The sequence below is a fragment of the Gadus chalcogrammus genome, chromosome 22 (assembly GCF_026213295.1).
Source record: "Gadus chalcogrammus isolate NIFS_2021 chromosome 22, NIFS_Gcha_1.0, whole genome shotgun sequence".
NCBI classification, from domain to species: domain Eukaryota; kingdom Metazoa; phylum Chordata; class Actinopteri; order Gadiformes; family Gadidae; genus Gadus; species Gadus chalcogrammus.
In genome coordinates, this window is record NC_079433.1 from 8,945,688 (window position 1) to 8,965,137 (window position 19,450).

Sequence of the window (19,450 nt, forward strand, 5' to 3'; positions counted from 1 at the left end):
CATTTTCTTGGTAGGAGATTGTTTGTTTTCCCACTGGGGGAAAAAATATCTTTCCGCGACATGACGAATACACCGGACACCCGGAATAAGCGCCCGAAAGCTGCGTTCACACCAAAAGCGAGGGGAATATTCGGCTCGCGTTACTTGGGAGATGTTGCTGGCGTGAACTGCAAACCTTTTTTTCACTGCAAAGGTATATTTGCGAGAATGTTCAACTTGAGCGAATGATGAATTTGCTGAGATTAAAGCAAGTTTTCCAAACTGAATCTTAGTTAACTCAGAATGTCTGCATCACATTTTAATCAATCATAATCGTAATATGAAAAAGGCTGCAAAAAGTCATGCAGGAAAATGAATCATAGAGAGTTCAAAGATATACACAAATTAGTTATCCTTTGAATAATAATAGCTTCAAAATAACCTTGAATATAACCAAAGGAATCACAATAAAACATTTGGTTTGCGTTAACGGAACAAACTTTATTCAACAGGAATCGCCAAAAGAAAACTGCATGATACAATTAATTCACAATAGGCAATTCTAATGAAATCAAATGAGGCGGCATAAAAATAACTATCAAATTAAAATAAAAGGCAATAATTAAGAGAACAACAGAATGAAAGGCATATGACAGGAATATGTTATTTTCTAAATAAAGTCAGCTAAAGTATCCATTTATCTTGGTAGGCCACTATGTTATCATGATCCAGGTTCTTCGCTAAGAACAATAGCATTTTTGTTTTCTCTGACTTTTAAAGGGACCATGTATGGATGACCCTTGCTCCGACGGCAAGTTTGTGGCGCTCATACAAAGGTATTAACTTGTGTCCCTCGACATGAGCTGGAATCTGTCTGTGTTGGCTTTCCACTTAAAAAGTTTCCTCTCGAGTGGCGACAGGCCCTGTTGCTTCCTTGTTCCTTTGGAGGAGTTGGCCCAGGGTCATGTTTCTTTTCAGGGGCCTTGATTCTGCACCCTCCCCCTCCTATCTCTCCTCCACCCTTACCACCACTGCTTAACGCTCTGCTGGTGCCACCATCTCTGCGAGCAGGTCCACCTTTGTCTGCTCCAAATCCTTTTTCTGGTACTGTCCCTTGTGTCTCAGGACCAGAAGGGCACACTTCCATAGAAGTGTTTCAGTGGCTGGAAGGTCATACTGGTCATCCAGCTTTCCCAGAATTGTGTTGACATTATGTCTTTCGTCGGCTGGTGTTATCCTGATCCGAAGCAAGCAGCACATCGTTCTGCCACCACTGGAGCTTGTGATGTGTTTCATGGCGGATAAAATGTCTGTTAACTCGCTCAGGTGCTTGAGCATTAATCTCTCGTAGCGCATCTGTCTTTTCCATATCCTTTTGCCGGCCATCAACAACCAACAGTTTAATTGCCACTACCTGCTCAAGAATTTTTATAAAGTCAATTTCTCCATCTCACAGTTACGTTTGTGCCAATAAAAATGTATTAATACAATAAACATTGCCTAGATTGCACAGGCTTCCCTCTCTGTGCTGGCCAATAGTTTAGCTGAACACTTGCCACATCTCCACCTCACCAGAGAAGGGTAACTTGGGCTAGCTTGAGCCCTTGGCTGTTTTTAAAGCAGTCCCTAATCAACACTCAAAGCAAAATCTGTTAAAATAAAAAGAATATGCTTCATTAAGCACTCGGAAACACTGCAAAGTAGCAACACAAAGCAAAATCACTAAGTTCAGTAAGGTGTTTCGTAGCTTTAATTAAAGGTACTGATGATCGTATTGATTTGATTTGGTCTTTTCAGATACTCCAAATAGATATGACACATTATTGCTTTTTACAAAGCTTTGTTGAATACTCGATTCTGATTATTCAATAAAGGCATTCTACAGACTATTATTTCTGAACAGCAGACCGCTGCTATGATAGCATTACTATGGATTTAGCTCCTATATCATGAATTATTATGCTAAGTAGGCTAACCTTAAAAAAGGCTACAGAGTGCCCGTTGCTATGGAAGCAGCTCCAACGGCAGAATGGAACTGACAATTTTTCCGCGTCGGGTCCTGCGCCACCCTGTCTGGGTTTATTTCACAACAAAGTCGGCTCGCTGTACATTGCCTCCTACATACCACATTATGTCCGGGATCATTATGAGCTGGTGACCTAGCTCATGTCCACCTGCTGCTTGCAGATGTTTGGGCCTTTCTTTTCCAGCTGTGGGCGAATACGCCTTTGATTGAAGATCGAGTCCAGTCGTGCCTTCCGTCTTCGTCTCGTCCCCGGTGACCGCTGGGTTCAGTTTGTGCCCGAGCAGTGAAGCCATTGCCATTTCAACAGGGACACTCTGGCTTTTATAGTGTTTGCATTGTCTGTTGTTATAGCTGCTATTTACCCCTTGTCCAGCTTCCAAATGGCAGCTGCAGATCGGAGTGCAAAAGAGAGGTGGATGGCTGCGTTGGTCACTCACTGGAAAGAAACTCTTCTGCAGGCAACGCGATTCCTCGCCCCGTTGATTCGGGGGAGATGGTGTGTTAAGTGATGACTTGTAGCGCAACAAATTTCTTGCTGAGCACATAATGGAAGTCAGACTGTAGCTGCTGTCCACCGTCAGCAGCAGTTGCACTTACAGCTTCATACAAATGATCCCAAACGCATGCACGCATGCACGCACACACACACACACACGCACACGCACACACACACACACACGCACACACACTCTCTGGTTGAATTTTAAAGAAGCCTTCCAGTGTGATTGACAGAAGCATATATTGACAGCTGTATGCTAACATGCGTTACACATGGGTTTACACATGGCAAAAAATGTGGGAAACATGATTAGGCATGTAGCTAACAATAGAAGCCGCTAATGAAAATACTCTGCAACATTGAATCAGTCATTTTTGGGAAAAAGGCGGTTTTGTCCCTCCATGATTTAATATATGAAAGGAGCAAATATTATACGTCTGTTTGCTTGTGTTAAATACCTTGACAGAAAGCAAACCCTATTATTGGTGTTCATTCTTTTAAAGCAATCAACCATTATGTGTCCTTCTCCACACCAGTACTCTGATCGCAATTTATTTTTCGTGTTTCATATTAGATTTGGTAAAGTACCCATATAAACACAGGTATTTACAGGTCAGCTAGTGAGAAAGGTGGGCAACACTTCAGTGGTTAGAAGGTACTGGTACTTGTGACGGTGGGAATTAGAACTTTGTACAGTGTAAGCCCTTTTCCTTGCCTGTTGTGACACATTGTACAACAATATAGGGCGACTGCAGACGCCTCTGATGTTTGTTTTGAGTTCGAAAGTGACAGTTCGCTTTATTAATTGGACCATTTTACACACATAAAATACTTGTGTTGTTGCCGAGGCAAAATAAGCTGTCACCTTTTACACAGTGGAATTCATTGTTATTTGGCCTGAGCCTTCCACACTGACAGCTCCTGGTAGTTTTGGTTTGTAACAGTAATACATGAATACCTGTCGGTGCATCAGCTGTAATCTGATTTACTTCAGGCACACAGCATAGTATTTTTACTATACTTCATTTGACATATAGTCACTGACATAAATGACTAATGCATGACTTTTTTTTTTTTTTTACAAACCGTAATTGTTTTAAATAATAATAATTAATTTGTGGGGTTTTGACAGCCATATGACGGGAAAAGAGAAGCCTAAAAAAACAATATTCATTTTATGTTTTACACCTACCTACCTATCTACAGATCATACAAAAAAATCGGTATATATAGTAAATGGGCATCCACATTTATTTTCATTTTAAAAACTAACATTACATTTATAAAGTCTATTAAATATGAGAGTCATGCAGTGTCAGGAACAAAGACAACATGAACTGCCGTATTGTATTTCCTGGTCTGGATCTGGGCAAGAGATGACTAGAGTGACGGGATGAGGGGAGGCGGGGGCTGCGGGGGGGCTGTCAAGATGAAAGCTGCAGTTTCACACAGTTTGGGTGGTGTGTGATGCCGCTGCCACTGAGCCTGCCTCATGCGTGTGTGTGTGTGTGTGTGTGTGTGTGTGTGTGTGTGTGTGTGTGTGTGTGTGTGTGTGTGTGTGTGTGTGTGTGTGTGTGTGTGTGTGTGTGTGTGTGTGTGTGTGTGTGTGTGTGTGTGTGTGCGTGCGTGCGTGCGTGCGTGCGTGCGTGTGTGTGTGTGTGTGTGTCAATGTCTGTGTGTGTGTTTGTTCATGTATGTTTCTTGTCTATGTGGTATGAAACATACAAAGTGGTTTAAAAAATTTGAGATTTGGAGATTCCTGCCTACATACATCCAACCTTTAGTTTCACGGGCGGGATGTTTCTGAGTTTGTGTGTGATCCATCCATTCACCACTCACTCTACATGACAATGTGAACAGTGACAGTGAGTATCTGTTTATTTAGATATTCCTGTGTGAGCACACACAAGCCCCCGGCGGAGGCACTATCGAGCCCACCTCCCAGCTATGACAAAAAATAAAGAATTAAAAAACGTCTTATGCGTAGAAGTGCAGATAAGAGACTCATTACAGCTCATGTATCAACATATCAATCACTCATGCATCATTCATGCATTCACTGTCAAATTATGCTAATCCTAATTGCGCCGGGGGGAAATTATCATTCTTTATCTGCTAATAGTCTGGCAGGTTTTGGGGGTTTCCTTCCCCACAATTTTTTTCCAAGATATTTCCATTTTTCACATTTCTCATATTCAGACCTAATGATCCCATTTTGTGCTGCATACAATAGGCTCATAATGCCTTAAGTATGAATAATGAATCGGCAAGTCATGCGATGCCACAATAGTACACGAGGGTGGGAGGGAGAAAAAAAATACCCAGAAAGCTGTGCAGTTGTTTACATCCGTGCCAGTAATCGAGGAGAGTTCTGAATGCTAGTCGGTGATTAATCGCCGTGGTTACGCGTTATGTTAATGATTGGCGTATTTGCAAGTATAGAAAGTAATTACGCTTAATGGAGGAGATAGATGGAGCACTCCATGGACAAGTATGCAGAACAGCACCTCTAATATAACTCTTGTGATGCAGTGCGCGGTGCCGGCCCTCTCATTGTAACTGTGCTCCCCGTCTATACATCAACCCCTGCTGCTTCTGCGGCTACCTACGGGTAAACTTATTTTTTTGTCCTGCCGCAGCCATCACTTTTGTGCAAAATTATGTGTAACTTCTTACCCCCCCGAAGCCTTCACTTAAGTTTGAGTGGTCCAGGACCGCAGCCAGCCAACTCAGGGGTTTTCTCTCACTAAATCAATTCGGGTTCGGGCAGAAGGAATCTCTCTAAGGCAGAGGCATTGCTGTGTGAGAGGGTGTTGAGTGAGGGAGGAAATAACGTGAGGCACATCAATCTTTTAAATAACCAAGAGGTTCTGTGGGAAGGGTTTTTATCTTATTATTACTAAATACAAAACTTGGAATCATTCTTTACAAAAGTGATTACAGCCATGAAAAAGCTAGTTATTGGGGGTTTACAATTTGGGCAACTTCTAATGCCAGAGTTTTGTTAGTCTTCTGGAAATTAAAAACTTTCTTTGTGGCAATCGTGATATAGAGAATATAAGTTTCAAGTGGACGTAACATTTTATGAATCAAAAATCTGTTTCTGGTTCTTATTCAGCTGAAGAAAAATGAAAAAGATTGATAGGTTTACTGCCTGGCTGAATACCATTCAATATGAAATCCCTATAATCAATCACGTTGGGCTGTTTGGACAGCCATTCACGTTTTGCATATGTCTAAATTTGCTCAGGAATCTCCTAATGGAAGAAAAACAAACAGAGGACATTTATGAGAAATACAGAAGATGTGCTCACAAAATGCCCTTCATCACGACCAAGGAAACCCATACTGAGCGACAGGTGAAGCTGTTCCAATCTACAAACCTAAAACCAGACAATCACCATGCCAGCGGCTCATTCACATTTATTCATCTCTCCAAAACCATGATTGTTCAAGTGCAGACAAACAATGAGTCCAGGGAAATTGATCAAACTTGAAGACCATTGGTTGGAAATAATCCCCAAACTCCTGATTTAGCCTAGCATAACCCCCCGTCCGACATGACTGACTTCCCCTCCACAATCACGGCTCCGACTCGCTGATACCTCGGCCGACACCTTCCCCCCACAATGCCCGGCTAAGTCTGAAGGACACCGACGTGAAATGGCCGCCGGCGCTACATGCTACTGTTTAATCAATCTCTAAAAGCCATAAAACCCCACGAAAATAGCCGCTTCGCCCGGGCAGCGCAGAGGCGGCTTCGCAGGGGATTACCGCTATGTTTGCTCGACATGAGTCGCGTCCGTGTAAGGATAGGGAAATATAAAACCGAGGAGAAAACACAGGGGCACTAGACAGATTTCAAAAGGGAGCACATTTATAGACGTGTTTGGTCCGCTTCGGGGGGGGGGGGTATAGGGGGGGGTCTGACTGGGGCGTGAGGTGGGTTGGGTTGTTGTGGTGTATGCGGTGGCTGTGGTGAGATATACACAAACACTGAGGCAGAGCGCCGGGGGGGTTTTAAATAGCGAGATGGCAGCCATGCAGAGCGGCAGCCAAAGCAGGGCCTTGGGCGTGCTCCAAACCCAGAGAAGAGCATCTTGGCTGGGGATGCATTCCTCTGTCCTCTCCTATTTATTTTGATGAACCGACGTGTGGCTGGTGATAAATGTTGTGATTGCTGTCGGCCAAGAGGAGGGCCGGTGGTGTACACATGAGGCTGACCACACGTGTGTGTGTGTTTGTTAGTGTGTGTGTGTGTGTGTGTGTGTGTGTGCGTGCGTGTGTGCGTGTGTGCGTGCGTGCGTGTGTATGTTCAATATGCGCAAAAAAGGTTTGGGATGCATGGCTCTGACTGCATCAATATGGATGAAAAGACCTATCTTCACTCACACACACACACACACACACACACACACACACACACACACACACACACACACACACACACACACACACACACACACACACACACACACACACACACACACTATATAATTTTTGTTGACGCTGGACATCTGTGAAATATATATATTTTTCTATTAATGCCGGGTATGAAAATGTTAGCTTTAGGCAATATACCCCTCGGACCACATCAGTGCTGTCAGAGCATTAGTGCGGCAGAGGGCTGACACGGCCCCATGGCCCTAATACATCTGGATCCACGTACAGCCGGAGCCAAGAGCCAATCACACCACTTTCCATTCAGAAATACAACCCCCCCTTTCTTGCACTTGTGGGGATGCTCAAGTTCAAAATGCAAATTATGAAATTGTGCCCTCTCTCTTTGCTCCCACAAACAGGCAAATATATGCAGACACACACACACACACACACACACACACACACACACACACACACACACACACACACACACACACACACGAAGAAAGCCTATGGAAACATACTCAAGTTCAAACAGTGACACACACACACATATATACACATATATATATATATATATATATATAAACCATCATTTACCATGTCCCCACACACTGCCAGCCCAGCTTTGGGAGGAGACACACCCATGTGTTGTAAAATAACTCGCCCAGAGATCTTTTATACGAGACACTGGCGGCGAGATATCGGTACAGGCAATTAACTTATCAACCCTGCAACATGGATTTATAGCCGGGCGTCCCTCTGTGCTCTATGGCAGAGGTGAGGAGAGAGGAGCAGAGGGGGAGAGGGGAGAGGAGGAGAGAGGAGAGAGGAGAGAGGAGGGGAGGGGATAGGAGAGAGGAGGAGAAGGGAGAGGAGAGAGGAGAGGGGAGAGGAGAGAGGAGGAGAGGAGAGAGGAGAGCCGAGGAGAGGGGAGAAGAGGGGAGAGGATAGAGGACAGAGGAGGAGAGGACAGAGGAGGAGAGGGGAGAGGAGAGAGGAGGAGAGGGGAGAGGAGGAGAGGGGAGAAGAGGGGAGAGGATAGAGGACAGAGGAGGAGAGGAGAGAGGAGGAGAGGGGACAGGAGAGGGGAGAGGGGAGAGGATAGAGGAGAGAGGAGAGAGGAGGAGAGGGGACAGGAGAGTGGAGAGCGGAGAGGGGAGAGGAGAGAGGACAGTGGAGGAGAGGGGAGAGGAGAGAGGAGGAGAGGGGAGAGGAGAGAGGAGGAGAGGGGAGAGGAGAGAGGAGGAGAGGGGAGAGGAGAGAGGAGGAGAGGGGAGAGGAGGAGAGGGGAGGGGAGAGGAGAGAGGAGAGAGGAGGAGAGGGGAGAGGAGGAGAGGGGAGGGGAGAGGAGAGAGGAGAGAGGAGGAGAGGGGAGAGGAGAGAGGAGGAGAGGGGAGAGGAGGAGAGGGGAGGGGAGAGGAGAGAGGAGAGAGGAGGAGAGGGGAGAGGAGAGAGGAGGAGAGGAAGAGGAGGAGAGGGGAGAGGAGGAGAGGAGAGAGGAGAGAGGAGGAGAGGAAGAGGAGGAGAGGGGAGAGGACAGTGGAGGAGAGGGGAGAGGAGAGAGGAGGAGAGGAAGAGGAGGAGGAGGAGAGGGGAGAGGAGAGAGGAGGGGAGGGGAGAGGAGGAGAGGAGAGAGGAGGAGAGGGGAGAGGAGGAGAGGAGAGAGGAGGAGAGGAGAGAGGAGGAGAGGGGAGAGGAGGAGAGGAGAGAGGAGGAGAGGAGAGAGGAGGAGAGGGGAGAGGAGGAGAGGGGAGAGGGGCAGAGCGGACGGCCCCCCCTATTGGCTCCAGTGTCCTGTATTGTATTTCTTGTCATTTTCTCTCCCAGATATCGGTGGGGCGGGGGGTGGGGTGGGTTGGCGGGGGCAGGGCCTGTCCTTGTCAGGGCGCGGCGGTGCGGATCTGTCGCAGGGCCAAGTGCTAGGGCACGGGGCCAGGCAGCACGGCAGCAGCTCATTACGCCAGAGACACACTGGAGGTGCCACCCAGAGAGAAATAAAGAAAGAACTACAAAATAAAACAAAGACGATGCCGCCATAACCCCCCGCCAGCTATGGGCTACGTGCTCAATAAAGCGGCGCTACTGTTGTTTTATGTTCTTCTGAATGTTTCTTAAAGGTGTTTACCCGGTCCTGCTTGACCTTGGAGTTTTGTTTGTTTCTCAAACTGCCGGTTGTTTACGATCGGGACAATTCAACAATTTGGCAATTAGAGACGGCTATTAGCATCCGTGTTCCATTGTGGAATTTCATAATTGTAATGCATTAATCACACCTCAATTATCATCTCAAATCCTTAATGAGTTAATCAACATATTCACTTATTAGTTTACGATAACATTCATCCATTTACGATTTATATTGACAGCGCAATAACAGTCGTTTAAATCAACACGAATATTACAGTGTACCCGAGCCCTGCAAAATGGTTTTACTGGATTATTAATAATATAAGTATGAAATGTGTGTGGGTACATTTACAGGAATAGCAACATCTTCCTGGAGGTCATTATTAATAATGATAATGTACGGCTCCTTCCGATATTAAAAAACCTTGATAGCATATGGGATAGAATCAGAGTAAATCTGTGTTAACCAGTCAGTTGCATTCTCATAATATAATTTCTATTTGTATTGGACCTGGATATGTGGCGTTATGAATTTGCCATTCTTCAGTAATTAACATATGACATAACATTTTCGAAAAGAGGAAGTGTGTTGAAGTGTGATATCACACGCCTGCTCTTGCTCAATTAAATAGCCCGGCGCCGAATCCGCTACTCAATTGACCAGGGAAAAGAGGCACCGAAAGAACCAATGAATAATGATAACTAATAAAGTCTTCAAGTATTAAAAGAATACCTCTTCATCAATGTCGTTTGGCTGAAGCAAGACAAACAGTTTAACAGAGAGATCTCCCGACGTCTACAGGTTTGTGTAACTGAATCTATTACGCCGTTTCTATCAGGAGCCTCAATTGGCTTGCTGGCCTAATTGCTCAGCCTTCACGTGTGTGTGTCTGTGTGTCTGTGTGTGTGTGTCTGTGTGTCTGTGTGTCTGTGTGTGTGTGTGTGTGTGTGTGTGTGTGTGCTTTATATGAAGAGCACTTAAGAAAGAGCTATTCATGCCAGACCTGAAGGGTGTTAATTACTTGTCAAGAGGTTGTTAAGATGGGACCCCAGGCCCAACACTTAGGGGCTACGCACACACTCGCACACACAGAAACATACATCGATAGATAAATTGCACTCATAGCCACACGCACACACACCACACAAAGAAACTGTTAAATGTGTGCAGTTCGTTTATCCCAGGTCCTGCTCACCTCCCCCTGTGGAGTCTGGGACGAAAATAGCTGTGGTGGGTGAACAAACACAGTTGGCTCCCCACACACACACGCACACGCACGCACACGCACACACACACACACACACACACACAAGCACACACACTCACAGGCCAGGTACTACACATGCTGTTGGATACCGTCAAGCCGTGATCTGTTCCCAGTGCAACGGCAATAATCCCATCCCTCCCTCCCCAGATAAGAGACGCGGAGACCAGGTAAATATTTAAACAACGCCTGATCAATGTAAAGCGAGCGGTGTGTGTGTGTGTGTCTGTGTGTGTTTGGGGGGGGGGGGGGGGGGGACACACACACACACATGCATCCCCCCTCCCCCCGACACACACACACACACACACACACACACAAACACACACCGCTTCCCGTTTGCAAGGGGGTTATGATTTATTCCTTCCTAAACTCACCACGGGTGGGGTCATTAGTCAGGGGTGGAGGGGGTGAGGGGGTTGGGGGCCACTGCTCGGAGCCAGGGGCCTTGGCAGGTCAGTGGGTCACCAGTGTGTTTCTCATTACCCGATGCTGGTGGGCTGGGGTGGCAGTGTAAATATCACTCTATTCGTTGAGACATTCATCAGTAGTCAGTGGACAGGATGTGGTGTTGGGGGGGGGGGAGCCTGCGGTGTGTTGTGCAATGGGATACAGCCAAATGTCCCCAGAAGTATCCCACATAAAAGCGTGTCCGGGGGATATAGCGCGGCTGTGGTTGCTCAAAAGTCGTCGGGCTGTATAATCTGGTGGGACCTCTCCTTTTCCTGCCTGCCCCCTCCCTGAGAGTTACTGCGTTGTTCATCGTTGAGGAAGATGATATAAGTAGGATAAGAACAGGATACACATTCAAATTGGGAGACGGCTGTGTTATTATAATGTCCACTCATGCTGGTGTTGCGGCTTTGCAGGGCGGTTACACTTGGGCTTTGAAATGGCACATAACAACGCATGCAACCCAATGCACACACTCTTACAAACATACACAGGCAAACACACACACACACACACCATCCCACACATTGCCTTGTGTTTATTTTTCCCTGCATCATTTGTGTGTGTGTGTGTGTGTGTGTGTGTGTGTGTGTGTGTGTGTGTGTGTGTGTGTGTGTGTGTGTGTGTGTGTGTGTGTGTGTGTGTGTGTGTGTGTGTGTGTGTGTGCATGGGTTTTCTGTGTGTGTGTTGGCACAAAAGGTCAGAGATGGAGGAATGCAGTACTGCCTATCTGGCTTCCGTTTACAATGAGCTGGGCCAATCAGACGGCTTTTTGGTGTAGGGCCAACTTGGAACGTGAAAGCATCCCTCTTTATCTATGTGTGTATGTGTGTGTGTGTGTGTGTGTGTGTGTGTGTGTGTGTCTGTGTGTGTGTGTGTGTGTGTGTGTGTGTGTGTGTGTGTGTGTGTGTGTGTGTGTGTGTGTGTGTGTGTGTGTAGCAAAAGGACGAGGAGACGGGGTCAGGGGAGCTATGTAAAGAAGTGTTACTATGGGATCTCTCCAAATCAATTCCATTACCCCCTAGCAATTCCTAATTAGTGATTATGTGCAAAGCAAGCAGTAACACTTTCTTCTTCTATCTATCCTCCCTTATTTCCTTCTTTCTGTCCTTTCTCTTAATTATTTCCTACCTACGTTCTCTCTCTCTCTCTCTCTCTCTCTCTCTCTCTCTCTCTCTCTCTCTCTCTCTCTCTCTCTCTCTCTCTCTCTCTCTCTCTCTCTCTCTCTCTCTCTCTCTCTCTCTCTCTCTCTCTCTCTCTCTCTCTCTCTCTCTCTCCGGGCGTGCGGAGGCATTTACAGAAGGTCCCTGGCTGGCCGAGCTTCAGTCGGGATTCTCCGGTCAGCACATAATTCATTTCCAACCAGTGGGTGGGGTGGTGGTGGAAGGGGCACAGAGATTCCCTAATTGGCCCCGGCGTAGTGTACAACATAAGATAAATGTTCAGATCCCGGCCTCGCCCTAATGACTAATCAATAATAGATGCAACAACAGCAGCAGCAGCAGCAGCAGCAAGGGCTAAGATAAATAAATAAGTAAATCACCGAACACGCCCCCGGTTTCCCGCTCCCGAGTGAAACCAAGGCCGCTGGTGGGGACGGAGAGGCGCGCCTTGTTTTGAACCGCGTCGCCTCATTCATCAATCGGCCACTCGTTTTGGGGCTTTCTTTTCCACGCTCCGCAGAGCACCCGCCACACTCAGCCCGCTGACGGACGAGAACATAAATCTTTTTTTATAGAAAGTAACATTGATGATATTACCCCCATTATGTCGCTCCCCACTACCCCCACCCCACCTTCCCTCCCTCCTCTGAACGGTAATGGTTATGCGTCTGACAGGCGCGCAGCGGTACGGATGCTGACACGGAGAGCCGCGGCGTATGGGAAGGAGCTGGTTTTGATAAGGGCTCTGAACGGTTCCATGTGTAGGCAGAGCACAGGGTAGAGGGGCTGTAGCAACAAAACCTAATCAAAGGCAGCGCTCGTGGTTCTTAAATAATCCACGTTGTTTCTGACCCGATTCAATAAACAGACTCGCTTTGACACTTTGATCCGAACCAATAACAGGAAAATACTATCGCTGCAGCTCAAGTAAAAAAAAACGGTCAAAATTAGCTTTAATGCTGCAGGAAGCTAGCGTGCCTGACGTGTAGCCCACCGTTACAGTTTACCCTGCGTTAATTCTCTCAAGATGCCAGGAAATGTAACGCCTTTGGTCTGAGCTGGGTTGGCGACCGTCCCACACACACACTTACAGATATAGAGGGGGTCACCGGGGCAGAGAAAGGAGGTGCGGTCAACCCCCCGAGATCACACTTCCAGCACGCTATCGCCACATCTCATCAATCTCCCACAATGCAATATGGTGGGGCTATCTCTAGGCTTCACTCCAAGAGGAGAAAGAAGACACAGAGGTCCTCGTGCTAGGCCTGGGGGCCTCTTCCTACACAGTAGAACACCGCTGGAGCCCGGAGGACGTCTATCAACCCACCCATCACGTGGGGACCGAGGGAACAAGGATACGATGGAAGCAGGCATGAAGGAAGGCATGAAGGAATGACGGAAGTCAATATCAGAAAGAAAGGAAACATTGATGTGTATCCATGTATACGTGTACATTTGTGTTTTTTGCTTTGTCTGTGTCGGCGTGTCGACGTGTTTGCGTGCACATGGTGCTTGTTGTGGATACAGTGTGACAGCAGGGGGGGTGAGGGGAAAGATATCGACATGAGAGGGAGAGAGAAAGCGAGAGAGCTAATGGAAAAGATAAAGAGGCTCAATGAGAGGCCTGCGTGGTGGGGGTGGGGGTGCAGGTGGAGGAGGAGGAAGAGGAGGAGGAAGAGGATGAGAAGGTGGGCGGGGGCTGGTGGAGGAGGGCAGCAGACATACATGATGTGATGAGCGGCGCAGGTTGGATACATCTAGTGCAGCCCTGCTACTACTGCTGCCGCCGCCGCCGCAGGTAGTAGCACCTCAGGCAGATGGCTGGGGAGTGTAGGAAGCCAGCTCTGGCCTTTTTGTTCATCTGTGTGTGTGTGAGAGCCGAGTCTGCGTGCTTTAGTGCGTGGGATGAGAGAGAGAGAGAGAGAGTCACAGAGAGATGGAGAGAGAGAGGGCTCTAGTGTGCGGATGAAAGTGAGAGAGAAAGAGACGCAGATAGAGAGAGAGAGAGAGAGAGAGAGAGAGAGAGAGAGAGAGAGAGAGAGAGAGAGAGAGAGAGAGAGAGAGAGAGAGAGAGCTCTAGTGTGCACTTTTTGTGATGTGGCACTTCAAAAAAGGCTTTGAGCTGAACAAGGACTCGTGTTTTGTGTGAGCAGACAGCCTGGTTCCAGTTGTGAAGTAGGATCCTTCGTATGGAATCACTGCGTGTTTGTGTGTGTGTGTGTGTTTGTGTGTGTCTGTGTGTGTGTGGAAATGGGCCTGTGTGTGGGTGTCACACGGTTGTAGGTTGATGTTTTAATGCTCCTTTATGCATTTATTCGACGTTTTTTTTTGTTGCTGTATTTGTGTGTGACAACTGACCTGCAGGCATAGAAACACGCATTGGATTTTTCCTTCGGCTGCACTCCTACACATACTGTCTCTCTCTCTCTCTCCCTCTGTCTCTCTCTCCCAATACATCCCCCCTATTGCTCATTTTCTAATTTTTTCTGTAGTGTGGATAGAGACGCTTCTGTACTTCTTTGCAATAATACAACAGCAATATAATGTTCTTTCTGTATACAATATTCAAGCCGACTGTATGCAATATACCTTAAGGGAACGTAAAGAAATGAAAAAGTGACATAATATTTTAACACTGAAAAGATTTGATTCCGTCTTTAATGCAGAGGAACTGGAAAGATCCAGCCTTCTGCATCTGCCTGCCCGCCTTCCTGTAAATGTCACAATATTGTCGTCAAGATCATCTGCAATGTGGTTGGTGCAGTGGTGTGTCAATCACAAGAGTGCTAGTCTGTCGATAATAAGAGGTTCATAACGGTGGGTGGGCTACGGGTAGGCGGTGTGTGCCTTGTCTGTCACTTGAGAGGCAGAAGTCGTTCTTTGACATCTGTCAGGAATGACTCATTCACATGATTCCATTACGGGATATGAACACCGTTATTATTACTCACTTCCTTTATGGAGGTGAGTAGCTTTTAAAGTCCTATTGTGTGCCGCTATAAAAATAGGCGGAGAAATGTTCAAAAAGCACGCTATATTCTACACAGTTTGTGTCTTTTTTTATCTCGGTTTTTATCTCGGCGGTTTCTATCCTCCCTCCAGTATCATTGTTGTTGTTGTCAGAGCAGTGAGATCTCACACACACACACACACACACACACACACACACACACACACACACACACACTCGTGTACACTCACACACACATACAAGGGCACACACATAATCCCTCACACTCGTGCTCACTCATGCACACATACACGGGCACACACACACACACACACACATGCACGCACACATACACGGGCACGCACACATACTCAGGCATCCGCAGATGGGCATGCACACGCACACACACACACGGGCACTCACACACACTCATGCAAACACACAAAGGCTCAAACACACACACACACACACACACCACACAAACAAACGTGAAGGGCACAGGTGAATGGGGAGTAGCGAGAAGCGATGGAGAGGAGTGCGAACGGGGGAGGATTGTATGTGTGTGTGTGAGTGTATGTGTGTGTGTGTGTGTGTGTATGTGTGTGTGGGTGACACACCACCACACGGTTGATAAGCTGTTGCTCTGACATTTAAAACAAACATGGGGGTGAGAGGGTCAGGTAGATGGGATGGGGGGGGGGGGGGGGAGGAAAAGATGCTGTTGTGCTTTGTTGCCGAGATTGCAGGTGAACTCCCCGCAGACCCCCCCGTGTGCTTTGTAGAGGCCGATCTCTCGCTCACTTTCTAACTACCTCACTCGCCCACCTCTCCCTGCATATTGAGATGGGAAGAAATGCGGCGCCGTTATTAAAAAAAGAAGAAAAAAAGAAAAGAAAACGAGATGAGGGCGCGCACCTTCAGATATTTAACGTGCAGGAAATTATTTGCCTTTGGCTTCATACACACACACAGGCACACAGACACACACACAAAGACACACATTAGGGTAGAGGGGGAGACTAAAAGGAACAGGATGCAGCAACTTCCAACACTGTCTCATTAAGCCGCATGCAGTGTTTGAGGTCAACCAATGCCTTTAATTTCCCCGTGCTGTCGTGCTGTCACTCACCTCTCTCTCTCTCTCTCTCTCTCTCTCTCTCTCTCTCTCTCTCTCTCTCTCTCTCTCTCTCTCTCTCTCTCTCTCTCTCTCTCTCTCTCTCTCTCTCTCTCTCTCTCTCTCGCTCGGCTTGCAGGGCAGGACCATGCTTTTCCAGTCATTAAAACGAAGTGTGTGTGTGTGTGTGTGTGTGTGTGTGTGTGTGTGTGTGTGCGCGCTGCTTGGAGCTTGGCCTCCCGGCGGGGCCTTGCATACCAGAAGGGTGAGGTACGGGAAACACTGTCTACTGCTCCCACAACAGCTGCCTGCTGGCCGCTGGGCCCCAGTGCTACAGGGTGGCTGGGCGGCTGGACAGGGCTGGGGCTGGGGCTGGAGGCTGGGCTGGAAAGCCCTGGACATGGAGCTGAGAGGAAGGGCTGGTCGTTGGGAACCAAAGTGATGGACCGACCGCAGCTGGTCTCTGGCTGGGCCATTTTTTGGAATTGTTTTTGTAACTATGTTCAATTTTCTGATTTATTTTATTCTATACGTGGATGTCTGATCTTGTAGGGTCTTGAATGTGCAAAAGTTATTGTTTTTTCAAAAATCATATAGACAATATTCCAAAGTTACTGTTTACAATGTATGCTTTTCGGGGGGGTTTTATGCTAGGAAAGAAATGTGTATGACAATATGAGCACTATATTAATTAGCTTTCCCCCTCAGCAGCCATGCCCTGCCTCCCTTTAGCGGTTACTGACCATCCGTCCTCCCTCCAGCGCTGACAGCCTGCTTAAGCCTTTTAGCGCTAAACTTTCTCTTAGCCTAGACTCCTGACCCTGAGCCCAAACAGCCAGATCAACCTGGATGGAGAGAGGCTTGCAAAAAAAAAGACGGCTTCACCTTGAAAGGCCATGCTTCACAGCCCGGGAAAGCCACACAAAAAGCAATTAAAAGTATTGATGGAACTTCAATAGCTCTTAAATAGCGCTGCCAGACACCTCAGGGCAACTAGCAGACTAATCTCTTTTCTTTTGGTTTTTTCCCTGCCCTCTTTCCCTCTAATTCTCGTGCCCTCTCCCTTCAGCTCTGTTTGGCTCCCTCTCTCTTGTTGTCTTTGACTCTCGTTCAGAGTCGGACCGGCCTTGGCTATTGGCAGCTCAATGCACTCAGGATGAAAAGCTTGGAAACAGTATTTACACCAGCGCGAGTGACTGCCGATTCAAATGGTTAGTCTTGAATAGAATCACATTATTCATTCATTAAAAAAGACTACATCCTGTAGCCTCATCCTGGATACATGGATACTTTTCTACTTTACCAGATGCTCAACTACTGCTGTTTTTGAGCTTTTACGATGAGATCAAGGGTTCAAAAGCACTGCCCTGTGGAAGGTTGACTAGAATAATATTGGAAGTAGGTAGTAATATTAAATCATAGTAAGACTGTATTAAACATTATTATCCAACAATTAAATTATTTAGTTTTTCAATAAATACAGGTGTGTGTGCGAACACACACTAACAGACACATACAGACACAAACACACACACACCATATACAGTATATGCATGCATATGTATCTACAAAAGGTGATAAGAGAAGCGATGCAACTAAAAACCCTGTCATACCGAGCCTTTCACACAAAATGAGCGTCCTGGTGCTGAGCCTCAGAGAACAAATCAAGCATGGTTAAATGTCTGTAATTGAGGCGAACGGATGACAAGTGAATGGGCATGTCCCGGGGACTGTAGGAAGTAATGGGCTCCACCCGCGTACATAATGTTCAATAAAGGCGGTGGATCGGATCGTTCCTCCCCATCAGAGAGGACTTAAAACTTTAGGATTGTGAGTCAATGTGTGTGTGTCTGTGTGTGTGTGTGTGTGTGTGTGTGTGTGTGTGTGTGTGTGTGTGTGTGTGTGTGTGTGTGTGTGTATTGGGGGGGAGGAGGGGGGGGTCCGTGTGGATGCAGCGGCGTGGCTGACGAGAGAGGTAATTAATGTTTATCTGATCCCAGCTCAGTGGTTAACCCGCTAATTGGTCCAGTCTCTCTCCCTCTCTCTCTCTCGCGAGCAGTGCATGGACGGGCCTAATTGTGAGCATCATAGCGTAATTGTGTGCGCGCTCCAACACTCAAACAAATACACTTTAGGAGCGGGAGAGAGAGAGAGAGAGCAGAGAACGAGCGAACGAGAGATGACACATGAGAGAGAGAGTGAGAGAGAGAGAGAGAGAGAGAGCGAAAGTGAGAGAGACACAGAGCAAATAAAAAGTCAGAGAGAGCGAGACAGAGAGAGACAGAGAGAGACGGAGAGAGACAGAGGAATAGCGACTCATATCATCGCGACTCATGTGGTTAACTGTGGCTGCACTAATGGACTCTTCACAGACACTATCAATCTCCCACACACTCAGGATTTACTTTTTCCTTCTTCTTCCTGTTTGACGGCTAAAAAGCTCTGCATGTCAGGGAAAAGGGAGAGAGAGAGAGAGAGAGAGAGAGAGAGAGAGAGAGAGAGAGAGAGAGAGAGAGAGAGAGAGAGAGAGAGAGAGAGAGAGAGAGAAGGAGAGAGGGAGAGGGAGAGGCGCTGGAGAGAGAGAGAGAGAGAGAGAGAGAGAGAGAGAGAGAGAGAGAGAGAGAGGGAGAGGGAGAGGGAGAGGGAGCGGGAGAGAGAGAGAGAGAGAGAGAGAGAGAGAGAGATGGAGGGGGAGAGAGAGAGGGAGTGAGAGAGGGAGTGAGAGAGGGAGAGAGGGAGGGAGAGAGCGATAGCACAGGGCTGAACCAGTGAACCTGTTTACCACCAGCCTTCCTGCGGCGCTCACGCCGACATGCGGCTGAAACCTGCTGATTTACGACGCCGTGTTTCCTCCTCCCGCCCGATGTATACATTTACACCGGGGCTCCCACTCTACCTCCGGCTCTCATTACGCCCTCTCAGTCACACACACAAACTGACACACATACCCCAACATGCCGGCACACACACACACACACACACACACACACAAACACACACACACATGCAAGCACACGCAGATACACACGACCCACTCACACACGCACACACAGACACTCTTTACTTTGAACAGCGTACCTTTGCACTGGTTGGTGTTCTTGTCCAGGATGGCCTTGGTTGACACTATTTTTCCATACCTGGAGAGAGAGAGAGAGAGAGAGAGAGAAAGGAGAGAAAGTGAGCGAGACGCAGTCAACGATGGAGCTGCTCTGAGAGCCTTTCCCCTCATGCTCTTCCCCTTCTTCTTCCCCCGCAATGTGACTTCTGCGCGTCCTTTGCGAGCGTGCGCTGTTCGCTCGAGACCCGAGTCCCCAGGTTCCGCTGCTGTTTAGCCACGACGAGCAATTTGCAAAGTGGTGCAAATGTCAAAAGCCACTGCAAAGGGAATTCGTTTAAGGTTAATAACATTATGTGTTTGGTTGCCTTCCAATACATCGGCGTCCCTCGTGACATTTGAGCAACTCAACTGAACATTTTCTTTTTTTCCC

General features: G+C 47.3%; 1 protein-coding gene across 1 annotated transcript in view; it reads right to left on the reverse strand.

Annotated features, from left to right (window-relative positions):
* LOC130376246 (RNA-binding motif, single-stranded-interacting protein 3-like) overlaps window positions 1-19,450 on the reverse strand; it is a 173,577-nt gene that overhangs the window by 89,034 nt on the left and 65,093 nt on the right. The window contains exon 5 of the mRNA XM_056583467.1: window positions 19,041-19,099. Coding sequence (XP_056439442.1) covers window positions 19,041-19,099 — 59 coding nt within the window. The remainder of the gene's footprint in view (window positions 1-19,040; window positions 19,100-19,450) is intronic.